The sequence below is a fragment of the Haemorhous mexicanus genome, chromosome 14 (genome assembly GCF_027477595.1).
Source record: "Haemorhous mexicanus isolate bHaeMex1 chromosome 14, bHaeMex1.pri, whole genome shotgun sequence".
Lineage (NCBI taxonomy): Eukaryota > Metazoa > Chordata > Aves > Passeriformes > Fringillidae > Haemorhous > Haemorhous mexicanus.
In genome coordinates this window covers 16,666,830-16,681,153 of record NC_082354.1, presented here as the reverse complement: position 1 = coordinate 16,681,153, position 14,324 = coordinate 16,666,830, and the positions used below count along the sequence as shown (strand labels likewise).

Sequence of the window (14,324 nt, the reverse complement as noted above, 5' to 3'; positions counted from 1 at the left end):
CCTAAACCGGGCAGAGATCAGTCTCAGCCGCCATCGCCCTAAGGTGGGCAAGGATCCCCCTCAGGCGGGGCAGGGATCGCGCCCCGATCGGCGGCATCGCCCTCAGCCGGGATCCCCCTCAGATCGACAGTGATGCCCCTCAGCCCGCACCGCCCTCAGCCAGGATCACCCTCAGAACACACAAAATCCCCCATAAACACACAATCTAAGTGCAGATAATTCGTTTATTGAAGTCCAAATTTACAACGGAACTTTACAACTTTTTTTTCCCCAAAACAAAGGCTTTGTTTGAATTTAGGAAGAATAAATGTTTGTTTTTGTTTTTGCTTTTTTTTTAAATAATGTACAGACTATATCTCTTAAATAAGTTAATATCTTTGAAAAAAGAGCAATATGTTCCTTTTTTTAATGTTGCAGTGCAACTTACAACTTACACGTCTGTGCAATGTACCATGAGGTATATGCCCAGTGAGCAACACACAGTGAAGTTTTCCATTCATAAATTTTCATTGTAGACACACAAAAAGTTAACAAGTTATTAATCTGTGATAGAAAACGCAGCCAGTTACAGTAATTCACACAGAACTCATCTGGAAAGAGGGAAAAAAGAAACCTAATGTTCATTGCCTATAGAAACTATTGGATTATCTCTCAACATAGACAAGTATAAAATTAAAAATACTGTTGTGAAACTGAAGAAATACTGTGTTATCCAGGGGTTGAAACCTCGTTTGACCTGTATTAGTCTAGAACCATTGGTTTTCTCTCTGTAGCATCCACGAGCTGAGGGATTTACTGCGGTACTGATGGAGCATCTGCTCGTCAAAGCATTAAGCACGATGGGCACTATAGAAAAGTTGCAGAATGCTCAAAAACGTACAACTCCAGCATTTCCCTGGCATGGACAGGTGGTTTTCCATTGCCTCTCAGTTCATCTCCCAGCTGATTAGAAAAACAAGGCTGAAACATGGAAGATACTCGTATTTGAAGCTTGACACTTCAAACTTCTCAAGATGGCTCTAAAATACTTATTTTTCTTAATGACAGAAAACATATATTTATTTAAGAAAGAATCATCCACAATATAACTTTGTGATAAATAACAGTTCTGCCTCTAATACATATATACATACTGCTTGTAAACAAAAATGCCCACAGGTCATGGAGTCTCCATGATTTTTTTTACAAGGCGCTATAGATTTTTATTTGTATTTTTTTTTTTTTTTTTGTTACTGAAAACAGTCCTAGTGAAAGTTTGGTTTATAACCTCCTATTGCTACAGAAACAGTAAGAATGTTTATATTTACAAAGAAACAAAGACCATGGAGACTCCATAGCGTTATTTGCCAAAGATTTGAAGTTGGTGGGGTTTGCAAAATACACGTTGTCAGCACGTTGGACAGGTTGAACACCAGCAGTAAGATACTCCAGTGCTTTGGTATTTCAACCCCTGAATATACAAAGACATTACTACAGCCTACTTCACAGTTTAATGCAAGTAAAGTGCAAGCCATAGTACAAGGGTGTCATACATTTCCATACATGTAAGCATTATCTAAAAAAGGCTCTGTACAAGGTTTATTAGCTATTTAGTAACCTAGATGGAAGTCACCTATGGCCCAGCAATTAATGGTCTTACAAGGATATTGTCTTTGTAATACAGTATGTGTCAAATGTAAAACATTTATTAATACTAGTGCATTTCTCTTACATCCTAACCTGTTTTCTCATCAGATTTTTAAGCTGAAATCCTTGTTTCTCAGTAAAACAGAAGTCTTAACTGGTAACAGGGTCTTACTGGTGTTTTGGCCAGCAAACACGGTTTGTTAAGATGGATTTGTTTTGTGGTTGCTAGTGAAAAAATGCAATAGTTAATATGTATTATGTGACATCCTTAGTTAATCTGCAGCATTCGGACAGACGCATTTACTGTTAGTAAAAAGATCTGTATTGATACCCTCACCAACGCCTGAGGATGAACAATATTCTAGAAATGTGAGGACAGAAGCTACAGGGCTTAGCTGGTCAAATAGCAGGTTGTCAATGTATTTGATCATTTTTACAACATTGCTTTCTTTCAAATACTGCTCATACAGTGGCATTAATGCTTAAAGTCCCTAACTGCCACTTCTAACACATGTATGTTCTGGATAAAAATAAAGATATATCTGTCTGGCCTGCATTAAGAGTGAATATGGTTCTTTTCCTGAAGGCAGTTTCTGTCTGAGTTATTTAAATATTTTTATTAACAGGAGGTCCCAGCAGTATATCACCTGTCTTCAAACCTGATAAAAACTTAAACAACATTGTTTATAAATCTCCTTCTGCATGTGCAAGAGTGGCATAACCCGTAAAATACAGAAAATAAGCTTTAAAAAAAGTTTCTTTTTCTATTAGTTATATCCAGAGTGGAGTGTCCCCTGCCCACATGTTAGAGAGTGGAATTGATCAGAAACATCACATTTCACTTGTGTGTAATAGGAGCAAAGAAAATAACTATAAACATCAAGTAAGGAAATACAACTTAGTAGTTTTGGTTTAAACAGCCATGAAATTTCCATACAACAGCTGATAGGGCTCAGATGTGATTATCAGAAGGGATTTTCCGATCTGTGCCCACTTTACACCCATCAAGAGCCTCAGCCACACAGTGTGAATTCATCTGAGAGAGGAGATGGAGGAGCTTTCCCTACAGCATCCTGCCTGGAAAACCTACCCTGAGCCTCAGCTTTAGTGAGGGAAACATTCTGGAAGAAAAAGAGCTTTTTAATACTGAATATAAACGAAAAGCTAATATTGCTTCTCCAGTCTTTCCTGTTGTTGCCCATTTTTTTGTCCTAGTGGTAAACAAACATCATTTGGCAGCAGGGAAGGTGATGTGCTGTGGCCTAAGGCATGTAGTACATGGGAAATCTACTATGGAAAACCTGTGCCCTTCTGGCTGCCCTAAAGCACCATTTCCCTACTGTGAAAACTGAGTAGAAAATAAAACCCTTTCTGAGATCCAGCCAACACTATTTCTCTAAGGTTAAATGTGGGGAACCCAGGTGTGCCCTGAATGGGGTTCAGGCTGGGGTCTGGCAATACAGACAAGCCTGTGCTCTCCTCCTTAAGGAATCTCCCTAGGACTGGCCCTGGAGACAGAACCTCTGCAGAGACACAAGACTTGCTTTACTGGCAAACTGAGTGTTTAAACTATAATTAAATTCCCTGGTGGTAATCTCTAGTTCAGGGGCAGCTGACAGGCATTGCAGAGGGGGCTGGGTTTGTTGTGCTGCATCGTGCCTTAGCCAAGGCCATTTTACACAAACCATCTTCGAAGGACTTTGTTTCCCACTGCATGAAGGGTTTGTACAAACTGTTGGTGAATTATCACAAAATAGCTCTGCTGGCAGAGCTGTCTCTCCTCAAGGATCAACAGGCCCCAGCTATATCACCTAGGTCATAAATACTGCTATTTTTGGCAGAAATAATGCTTTTATCACTTTGGAAAACAGTAAGACCACATGAGGAAAGAATATGGCAAATAAGGTCTGTGATAATCTTGGCCTGCTTTGCAGAGACAAAGATAAGAATGTTCTTTGTTCTCCTCAGATTTCTGTTGAGTTAAACAATTTCTGCCAGATTCTTCATTTTTCTCCCAGAGGTCCTATTAACATTTAAAGTGAAATCTCCTAAAGGTCAGCAGCAGAATTGTACCATTTTTGAGGAGGCTGAGCCCTTCCCAGAGCCACTGTAAAGTAACTCCTTCAAAGGTACCTGTGCTGTCCTTCACAGGACCTTGGAGCTGTAACTGCTGAGAGGAGTGAGAGTAGGCTTAACTGGCCATGCACAATTCTCTGCAGCACTCATTTCTTTTTCCTTGGAGCACCCCATTCCCAGCTCAAGATGCAGCAGCCAGAGCTGAATGTACTGATAACAACCCCCTCCTCCTCCTCCTCCTTTGATTTTTGTTCATGTCAATTAGAGGAAGCTCAGGGTAGTTTTCACTTAAAGTAATGAAACCAAGAAAAATGTCTTGGTTCTCTCAGGAAGTGATGTCGAGAGAGCTATTAAGACACTTTCAAAGATCTGACATGTCACTGAATACAGAACAGTATTAAAAAAGGAGGGGAATCAGTAGCTCAGGGGGAGCATTAAATCAGTTGTAATGAAAAATAGCCGGAACAAAAAGACTCAGCTTGTGGAGTGTCAGAGAAAGTGTCTGGGCTGAGACATTTTACCTGAAGGAATTCTGAATGAAGACACTAACTTTAATAAGATCCAGTTAAATAAAGCACATCCAAACAACATTTCCATGTCATTGTATATGTTAAAAACCAAGTTTTACCTGAGAATTCAGGCAGGAAAACAGGTAAATTAATAAATCTGTTGTACAGGTGCTATTTATTTCCCTTGATGAACTCAACAGCCAAGCCTTGTTCTTTTCTTATTTAAAAATATGGCATCAAAACGACCACAACAATTCCAGCTGCTTTGTACTGTGTGTTTAAGCACCTGTTGGTCCAGGAGAATTGGATGTACTTTAATACATAAGCAGGATTTGGTGCATGAATTTTTAAATACATTATCTGTATTGCACTTTGCATTCCAGCGAGTTCAGAGGTGGTGAAAATCCAAATAATTGTGCTGTGGTGACTGTGCACATTCCTCTCTGCAGTCCATTTAGATTGGAACCGACATCCAGAAGGAAGAAACCATGGCCGGGAGGGAAGGGCTGCAGGGTGGGGTTCAGTAAATGTGCCAGGAGAATGGTAAGTTCTTGTGAAATGGTTTCCAAATGCCAGCTGACATTTGTGAAAGAATAAAGTCTTTGTATTGCTTAATTTAGCAATTAGATTTTGCTTGCTCTAAGGCACAAGCAATGCCAGACAAATGGTTCAGACTTTTCTCCCAGTTAATCTTAAGCCCATTAGAGGGAATTTCTCCAGTGTATCTCATCTCATTTCATCTCATGAATCTCCTGGACAATTTATTTGGCCTATTCAGTGCAAATCACATTTGCTGAGAGCTGCTCTGCAAAAGCAGAATGCAGACTCACAATTCCAAGAATTTCAGAAAAGATGATCTCATGACACTGAAAGATTTTTAAAGATAAGCTGAGCAAAAGTATGAACTATCTATCTACTATTTATCTCATCCATTCATATTACAGAAATTGCATTTAAACTTAAAACAGAGATGAGCTGTTTTCCCTACTACTTGAGTCATTTCTGAGAAATCTGTCTTCTCAATTATGTTTCTCATTTTCAGCTGTATCTCTAAGTAGTATTCTCTGTTTACTTGTGACTTCAGTGGATATGCTCAGTTATGTCTTGAGTGATGAAGCAGTGGCATTTGAAATCCTTTTGGAAAGCTATTTGGAAATAATATAGATCTTTTCATTATGAAAGCACAAACCATCTTTTGGGTTTGAAACAATAGGCATATTTATATTTCTGTAGGAATTTAGATAGTTCAATCTATGTAACTATTTCTGAGACCATCCATCACTGCTTGCCTATATAATATGAATTAATTTCTAAATGGATTCTATAATTTCTGCTGTTGCTCACTGGAAATGAAGGAATGAAATTAAGACTGGAAAGAAGGGAGGAGGCAAAGGAAAGGTGCTTTTAATTTTGTCTTTGTTTCTCACTATGCAATTGCATTTTAAATTGTTAATAAATGAATTTTTGCCAAGTCAGGTTTGTTTTGCCTACAATAACCATTAGCAGGTGATGTCCCTTTGTCTCAACCCAGGAGCTTTCCCATGGCATTTTTTCCCCTCCTGTCTAGGCAAGGTCAGCCCCCCTCAGCTGCTCTGTGGACCCAGGACACCTTCACCTGGTCTGGCTTTGGGAATAATGAAATCTCTTCCTGGATACTAGGACCTCACTGAAATGACATTTTTTCTATTATACTGAACTGCATGAATTTTACACTCCTTGATGGATGAGAGACCATTAGGTTTATCTTATGAAAAAATGATCAGTGAATTTGTTTCAGTGAACTCTGTTTCAGTGAAATGACATCAGCTGTATTCACATCCCCTTCATTCTGCCTTTTAGAACTATTCTAGCAAGCAGAGTCAAAGCAAACTGTGAATGGCTTTGAAATCTATGTTCAGTAGCATTCATTCAGAGCAATCTTCTTTTCCCCCCCAAGAGTACAAGTATCCTCCCCAAAATCTGATTCTTCCAAACCATTCTCATCCAGGCAAGGAAGTGAAACCCACTGCGTGACTTGTGTGTCTTCCCAACCAATCAAAACCGATTGGCTTTTGAACGATGTTTTGAATAACTTCACCCACTTGCAAATGTACTGCTAGCAGTCAAAAATTATTGCCAGACATTACATAATTTTGAATTATTAACTCAGCTATAGATGTCAGTGTATCACAGAATGTAATTGATTAGTTCAGGAGGTTTTTTTAGCTTCATTCTCATGCTTTTTTTTGAATTTTGTGACTCACAGTCATGTGTCACTTAAATTCACAGTGAAGAAACGATGAAAACCTGCAGTATGTACCTTAACTCAGTGCAGATTTTTTTTCTTTCACCATGAAATACTTCAAATCCTATTAAAACCTGTTTAAGTTGCAGCATTAGTGAACAACCAATATTGTTCTACTCGTATCTTACCTCTGTGCCAAACCTGCTTGCTCGTGTTCCTTCGTTTAAAGGCAGGCACAGCACGTTACAAACACAGTATTTAAATGGCATGTACAGAGTGCCCATAGGGCCAGACTGGGATCTATTTCTTAGATGTACAGTGTACATTTTAAGGCACACTATAGGGATTGAGTTTACATTTTGATAACTCTGTCCTTTTATTTGCAAAGATGGTCACTACCTGGAAATTTTGCAAAAATAAATGTTCATCTCTAAGAGTGGCCAATGTATTCATGTCTTCATTTTTATATTTTTTCTCAAGAAAAAAATGTGTGAAAATGTGAACTTTAGGGAATTTTAAAAGGAAATGTCAACTACCATGTTACATTTTATATACATAGATATGTATTTATATATATCTAAATATATAAAATGATTGCAGGAGCTCATACTATAAGCTGAGTTTTAGTACAGTACTTTAAATATACTGGTATTTATTTTCAGTTACACTTCTGCACTGCTTCTTCCTAATGCAGAGCTTGATACGGACATTGGTTGATAACAGCAAACAAAAAAATCCATAAAGAATATTATTGTCTTATCATGCAATGTAGTAGGCATCCTGTGGCACTATTCTCTTACCCAAGTATTTACAGTACTGCTGAGTACCTTAAATCCACCAGGGTTTGTCTGCCTGCATCTGTCAGGCACCCAGCAGTGACCCAGGCTGAGGCTCCTGTCACACGTGAGTCTCGATGAAGGAGTGTGTGTGTGTCAGCATTGGGGCTGAGCTTGCCAGTTCAGAGGCTCCGTTTTGAGACTTCCCAGCAGCACTGTACTCACAAATGTCCAAGAAAAACTCATAGTTCTTTAATTTCCAATCTTTGAACTTCTTGGATGTTAAGTTGGGATCGTCCAGAAGGCTGTTGATAACTGTGAGGTCCCCTTCCTTTGCCTGGCAAATTCCAGAAAGACACAGGACAGGTCAAAATGAAATTCTGTATTTCAGCACTTTATTTCTTCTGTAATGCCAAGTGCCAGGAAACTACTATGGAAACTTAAGTATTTACCTAAATTCAGGAACTATTACAGCATAAACTGTTTGACAGCTCAGTCTGTGCCACATGCTACAATTTGCCCACACAGAGTGCCAAATAGTCTCTTTTTTTTCCCGTTAAGATGGAACATATTTACTTTGAAGGATTTTTAGTTTCTTTGAAACTTCATTTTAAAGCGACAAAAAAAGCATTAACAATAGAAATGTAAAGAGATTAAGGACAAGGGGGAATGGCTTCACACTGCCAGAGGGCAGGTTAGCTGGGACACTGGGAAGGAATTCCTGGCTGAGGGTGGGGAAGCCCTGGCACAGGGTGCCCATAGCAGCTGTCGCTGCCCCTGGATCCCTGGAAGTGTCCAAGGCCAGGTTGGACAGGTTCCACTCTCCCAGGCTTGGAGCACCCTGGGAGAGTGGAAGGTGTCCCTGCCCATGGCAGGGGATGGAGCGCGATGGGCTTTAAGGTCCCTTCAACCAATCAGCATTCTGTGATGTACAGTCAGACTTTTCCTACTTTATATTCCTCATGGAATCATGGATAAAGCCACACAAAATCAGGGATAAAGCCTTACCTTTAAAGTGCTCTTGAGGACTCGGATGTGGTGCAGCTTTTCGTTGATCACTGGGTCGTTGCATCGCTTCACGAAGGACTTGCGGAACTCCTGCTTGGTGGAGGGACGCTGCTCCCCGAACGCGGACAGACTGGCCTCTTCCAGAGTTCTGTAGAGCTCTTGCAGACCATCTGTGATTTCTTCAATTTCTTTTGTGTTTTCTGAAAGGAAAGAAAGAACCCTAACAACAAACCCGATCATTCAGATGCAGTCTCTAAAATCAGCAATACTGCAACTTCAGTACTATCTTAACCTCTTCCAGTTCTGCAGTGTTAGTTTTGATGAGACAAGAACATCATCCCAAAGCTTAATTTCTAGTGCTACATCCTGGCATTTCAAACTCCCGTGTTTGCCAACATCCAGCACTTCAATCACAAAACCTTTGCTGAGAACAGTGGCAATACTGCTCTGGATTTTGATGGCAGTGAAGTGGAGGAGAACATCTCCCAGAGCTTACCTTCTGCACAGAAGCTGTTGTGCCTTCTAAGAGGAACCGTCTCATCCGGACTGTCGTCGGTCCCCTCAATGGACTTCCCGCGTCCCTTCCCGCGGACGTCTCTGTTTCGGGGGAGGCTTTGGCTGCGCGGTTTCTGGGGCCGCCCGTGGGAGCTGTGTCCCCTGGGACATTCCACCAGAGGAAAAGGCCCATCCTGCTCAAAATTGTGGCGCCTCTGGACGGGCAGCGTGGCTTGTCTCCGTCTGTCCGGTGACATTCCGGGCCGGCCGCTCGCGTACTCCGCCTCCGGAGGGACAGTCTGGAGGAAGTGGAGCCCTGAGCTGGTTAAGGGAGTCTCGATCAGGTCCTGCCACGAGCGCCGTTCTCGGTAGGGAGGCCGGCACCCCGAGGAGTGCGTGCTGCCCGCCGCGTCCTGCCGCGAGTCCTCGGCAGAGGAGTGGGAATACGTGGATTCGCTGGAAAAGTGCCGGCCCTGTTTGGCTTCGGGGAATGGGCTTGAAGAATTCACCTGGAAAGATACAAAGACATCTGCCCATGAGATGATGTTTTGAACTGACCCAAGGAAATGACAGCAGTGTAAAACACTCTATGATATCTAGTAATCAGATGGACTCATGGGTTGGATTTGTCATAACATGAACCACTGTAAACAAAAGAGAATTAGCAGTGACAACTTTTATACAAACTTTATACAAGTGCTCTTTTAACCACTCCCTATTCTTGTTTTGCACATTCTCTGCCCACAAGCAACTCCTGATGGAAAGGAAAGTGTAACACTGGTGCAGGTTTCCTGAAGACCAGTCCAGCTTACACTCAGTACAGCTGAAGACAGTGGAGGTCTCCAAAAGAAACCGTAATTGGATTTCCTTTCTTTTTTTTTTTAGGGGCCAAACAGAAAAAACAAAAAACAAACCGAAACAACAAAAACTTCAGCACCCAGGAAGATTTTTGGCTGGGGGACTGTTGAACTTGTGAAACTATTTGAATGAATTCTCTGGGTCTGTGTATAAATTTAATTCAAAACAAAGAAAAAGGCAAAAATGTGGAAAAACAGAAAGGGAGGGGCTTAACCTGTATCCCAGTTGATAAAACAGCATCACATGGGTGAAAATCAGTCTGAGCTTCACCCATGTGATGCTGTTGTCTCAGTCACTCTTTCTTTGGTTCTGGCTGTGTGAGGATCATGTCATTCACGCTGAAGAAAAATCTGAAAGAAAAATAGAGAACAGTCCTATCTGTGCTTGGAATCATAGAATAATTATCATAGTTGCCTCTGCTTTGTCTAATAGAAATGTTCTGTTTGCAATACTGTCATTACCACGGTATTGTACACAATCTTGTTTAAAAAAAACCCTTTCCTAGAAAGATTTCTTCTTCAAAAAAGAATTAAAACATGATTACTGGGTGAATGTGAGCTGATCTTAATCTCCAGCATCCAGTATCCAATATTCATAATTGAAATCCAGTCTCAATTAATACAAACTATCCCATCCACCACATTCTTTTCACATTCTGCAGTGAAGGTAAAATTTGAATATTCTGTTCCTGTTATGATGTGTAGTTTTACCAATCCTACAATAAAAGGTCATATTTCCAGTCTGCTGACAGATCTGTGTCAGGAGACATTTACCTCTCCTTCCTTCCTAACTGATTTGCTATGGAAAAATCCAGGGCTTGGCTCATGAGGAGCAGCAGTAATTTCATTTTTACAATCACATCTGGCTTTGTTCCGCCACCTTTGTGGTGTTTAAATATCCCAGGACCAGGGAAGAGCAAGCCAAGGCGCAGAGCTGTTTCTGGTGGCCCTGGCACATGCAGGGGGTGTGACTCACTGAGGGGGTGCGGTGGTAGGTGTCACACAGCGTGGAGGAGCCCTCCTGCTTCAGCGTCAGGGAGCCCTCGATGTCGTCCTGGTCGCTCTCGCTCCAGTAATCTGCTGACAAAGCATTCCAGGTCTCACTCGGGTGCTTTTCCACCAGAAAGCAGATCCCACATTTTAGCAACATCCTTCCATGGCAAGGTAAACGTTCCCCAGTCACCTGCAGGGCTCAGCAGCTGCTCAGGAAGGGGCTGGTGGGAAGGTCTGGCCCCTCAAACAGGGAGTGCAGGAAGCTCTGAATGCTTTAGGGAAGGGTTACAGAAGGCAGCTCGGGCACCTGACTCCCACTGCACATAAATCCAACTTCTGCTCACAGACTTTCACACAGAAACCTCATTCCAGCTGCTGTAGTAGAGCCAAGCCTGAACTCTTCATTTAATTGGGCATAACAGGTTCCACTGTGGGTGATGGGGAAAGGGCAAGGTTGGCACCTGAGCTCAGGAGGTGCAAACAAATATTGCTGAAGCACACATTGGCCCAAGTCTGCCATGTCTCCACTGGTTTTAGGGGGATGAACATCCCTGAGGGTTGGGATCTGGGAGATCACGCCTCACCCTGAACCCTGCATTCTCTTTACCACTAATTTTAAATATTTCTTAAAATTACTGCTCAGGATTTTATTTTCTTTGGTAGTGGCACCAATAAATGTAGTTGTTCGAGGAAATGTATTCTTATCAAAATGGATATTTGGAAAGATATGGCCATATGTTGATAAAGAAGTCAGTTATGACCTCTCCAGCTTTATTGAAATACTGAACAGATTTGTACTGTCTGCTCTCTTCTCCTAATTATAATCACTGAAGCATTACCTTCATCTGGGTGAATATCCTTGTCATCAGGTGTGTAACCAATTGCTGCGAGACCCAAACGATTCATCCATCTAACAGAACGATAAAAGGGAGGAACAGAGGTATTTAAAAGGAACATCTCATGTAAATCTGAAGGCATCCACATCCTTAACATCTGGATAAGTCAGACACAACACCTAAACAAAAAGGCTGTTAAACCCACAATTCAGATGTGCTGGGTGGTTGATCACTGGGAATAAAGGATTTATCACATTTATTCTGATTGCTATTTATTTCAAGAACTTGCCTGAATTGCCAAAATACTAGAAAATAAAATAGAATTATGATAATTATTGTCTGAAAACCTGTGCTGGGAAATGAGTTGAATTAAACTTGTATCCTCAGAAAGCTAAAACAGCCTGTGGCAGTTTGGTTATTTGTTAGTCTGATTCACAATGCTGGTGATATAAACACTTAGTGTTGTTGAGCTGAGATATCAACATTATTTTCCCTTAATCTGTTTAAATTTAGACTTTTGGGTTTCTAAAGTCTTGGTAAACTGCAAGTACTTCAATATTTGCATTTCACATTGGATGTGCTAGTTTCTTTCTTTGTCCCCAAATTATTTGATAGAAAAATAAGATTGATAGAAAATAAGTTTGATAGAAAATAAGATTCTTTACTTCCTTAGGGAAATATAGCTAATCTTGGGAAAAATACCTTTTGAGTTTTCTTTATGTAAGATTACTGGATGTTTACAATATATAAATAAAAAACTAGGAGAAAAAGGAAATTAACACACAGAGGAAAAAGTAACTTCTTAATGTTCAACAAATGGAAAATCAAGAATTATCTTATATTCATCAACAAGGAGATATAACCAAAGAAAAAAAAGTCCTAATAGTGACATCTATAATGCCTGGGATGTTTTGAACAATTCCCTTCCTCAGTGACTAAATTCTTAATTATCTAATTAATTTCCCAGAAAATTGATGCAAGAGTTTATCTAGAAGCAGCTCTTTTTTCCTTTTTGAACATTTGCAACATCAAATTTGTTAATAATTATCTTCTTGGTTAATGAATATTGTGATGACAAAACCATCTCTCACAGGCCTCAAGTCAGACATTAATGAACAAACAGTACATGCAATATCAAAAGGATGAATTGTTTTGCAGATTAAAACAAGAAAACTGTTCAGTGTCATTCTTTCCCACTTGTACTAGAGGAGAAAAAAAGCTTTTAAGGACATGTGTGAATGTTATTGTCCAGGAGAGTGGTGTGTGGGAGATGGGAGGCACAGCAAGGAGGCAGAAAATGAAGGAAGAGTGAGCTCTGCACTAAAAATAGCTCAGAGTTCAGCAGGTATTGATCCCCTGCTCCCAGCAATGATCCTCATCTCTGATATTGGTACAGCCCTGACTCACTGCCTGGCCTGCACAGAGCCTGCCTGCATCTCATGGCTTTCCCAAGTAGCCAAAGGGGACCACCACGTTTACTTCTTCCAGGGAACTGTGAGAGGGTTTAATTTACTTGCAGAACGATGAAAATAAAGAACTGTACATTCATATTGCTTTGCTTCTCAGTTTTAAGCCAGAAGTCAGCAAATTGGAGATGAAAATGGAAATGATGATTAGTTTTCCCAAATACCAACTGCAGGCTTAGCACTGCTTACAGCCCTTGTTTGCATCAGCACATCAATAACTCATCTTTATCATGGGGGAAGTACATTTAAAATGGATTAACAGATTTACAGAAGAGCTTTTGCACAGTGCTCTCCAGCATCATTTCCCTCAGCTCACAGTGCCTGCACTGCCTGGTGTTTGCTTCCCTTGCAGGGCAGATCCTTCACTGCAGGACTGGCAGTGACATCATTCCCTGCTCCTTAGCAGGCATTTCTATTCACCAGTTTTTCATCAGTTGTTCCCAAATTTCTGAACTCATTAGCACTGGAGCAAAATAGTTTTAGTCAGACTTTGCCATATGCCTTTGGCAATTAAGCAGGATGGCTCAGTGCCTTCATCAGAGGTTCTGCTTAAGCACCAATGATAAATTAGGACTAATTACCATTTTCCAGACTCAGCCATTTGTGTGGTCAGTGCATGGAAATTTACACTGTCTCAAAATTTTTGCAAAATTTCTTTTGTTGCTCATTGTTAATTTGAGAGTGTCAGATGTTGGAAGCAAACACAGACACCAGCTGAAGTGTCAGGATTAACCTTCCAGAGCCAGGGATGCTCTGAGGATACCCAGAGTATCAGCTTTATGCATGTGGCCTCAATGGCCAAATCTGAAATTAGCTGAAGTTAATCTTCCTTCTCTGAGGCTGCTCAGGCTTTTCTCTTCCAAAGACTAAGATCACCCCCAGCCAGAGTTACAAGGACTTTCTTACCTCATTTACCACAATTCAGAGTCGGCTCTTGGTCCAGCCCACATAAAGGGTTATCTGATGACATTCAGTGGCTTATCATGATAAAGTCTCTTCAGATAAAAGAACTAGAATCTCCATTTTAGGTTTTGTGTTTTTAAGAAAAGCGTGAGTGAATGTTTTTGAGGTTAATCAGGAGATATACAAGTCATGAGATTACAGCTTATTTTCTTACTGTTAATTTTTTTTTTTCCTGAGGAAATGCAAATTCAGTTCGAAAGGAACCCTGCATAAACTTGATGAATTTCCTTGATGAGCAAACCACTTTCATTTTTCAGAAAACTGCAGGTTTTTCAAGGTTATAAAAAGCTCTTTGTGGAGAGCCTGGAAAGGCAGGCAGTTGGTTCTGAACTCTGTCCCAGGTGCCCTATGGGCAGAGGTTGGGCTGGGAGCTCCTGTCAGAGCTGACTCCCGAGGGATGGAGGATGCACACCCCAGGGAGGGTCTGGGTGCTGCCAGCAGAGCCCCAGGATTGCTGATTGGGGTTCTAGAGCTGTGCCCCACCTGCTCCGGGAC

The 14,324-nt window shown here is 40.9% G+C and overlaps 1 protein-coding gene across 1 annotated transcript in view; it reads right to left on the bottom strand.

Annotated features, from left to right (window-relative positions):
• Positions 1–206: 206 nt before the first annotated feature.
• LOC132333775 (connector enhancer of kinase suppressor of ras 2-like) overlaps positions 207–14,324 on the bottom strand; it is a 170,389-nt gene continuing 156,271 nt past the window's right edge. The window contains exons 20-24 of the mRNA XM_059859201.1: positions 11,404–11,474; positions 10,548–10,648; positions 8,716–9,223; positions 8,220–8,419; positions 207–7,548 (exon numbers count right to left, since the gene is read on the bottom strand). Coding sequence (XP_059715184.1) covers positions 7,333–7,548; positions 8,220–8,419; positions 8,716–9,223; positions 10,548–10,648; positions 11,404–11,474 — 1,096 coding nt within the window. The 3' untranslated portion in view covers positions 207–7,332. The remainder of the gene's footprint in view (positions 7,549–8,219; positions 8,420–8,715; positions 9,224–10,547; positions 10,649–11,403; positions 11,475–14,324) is intronic.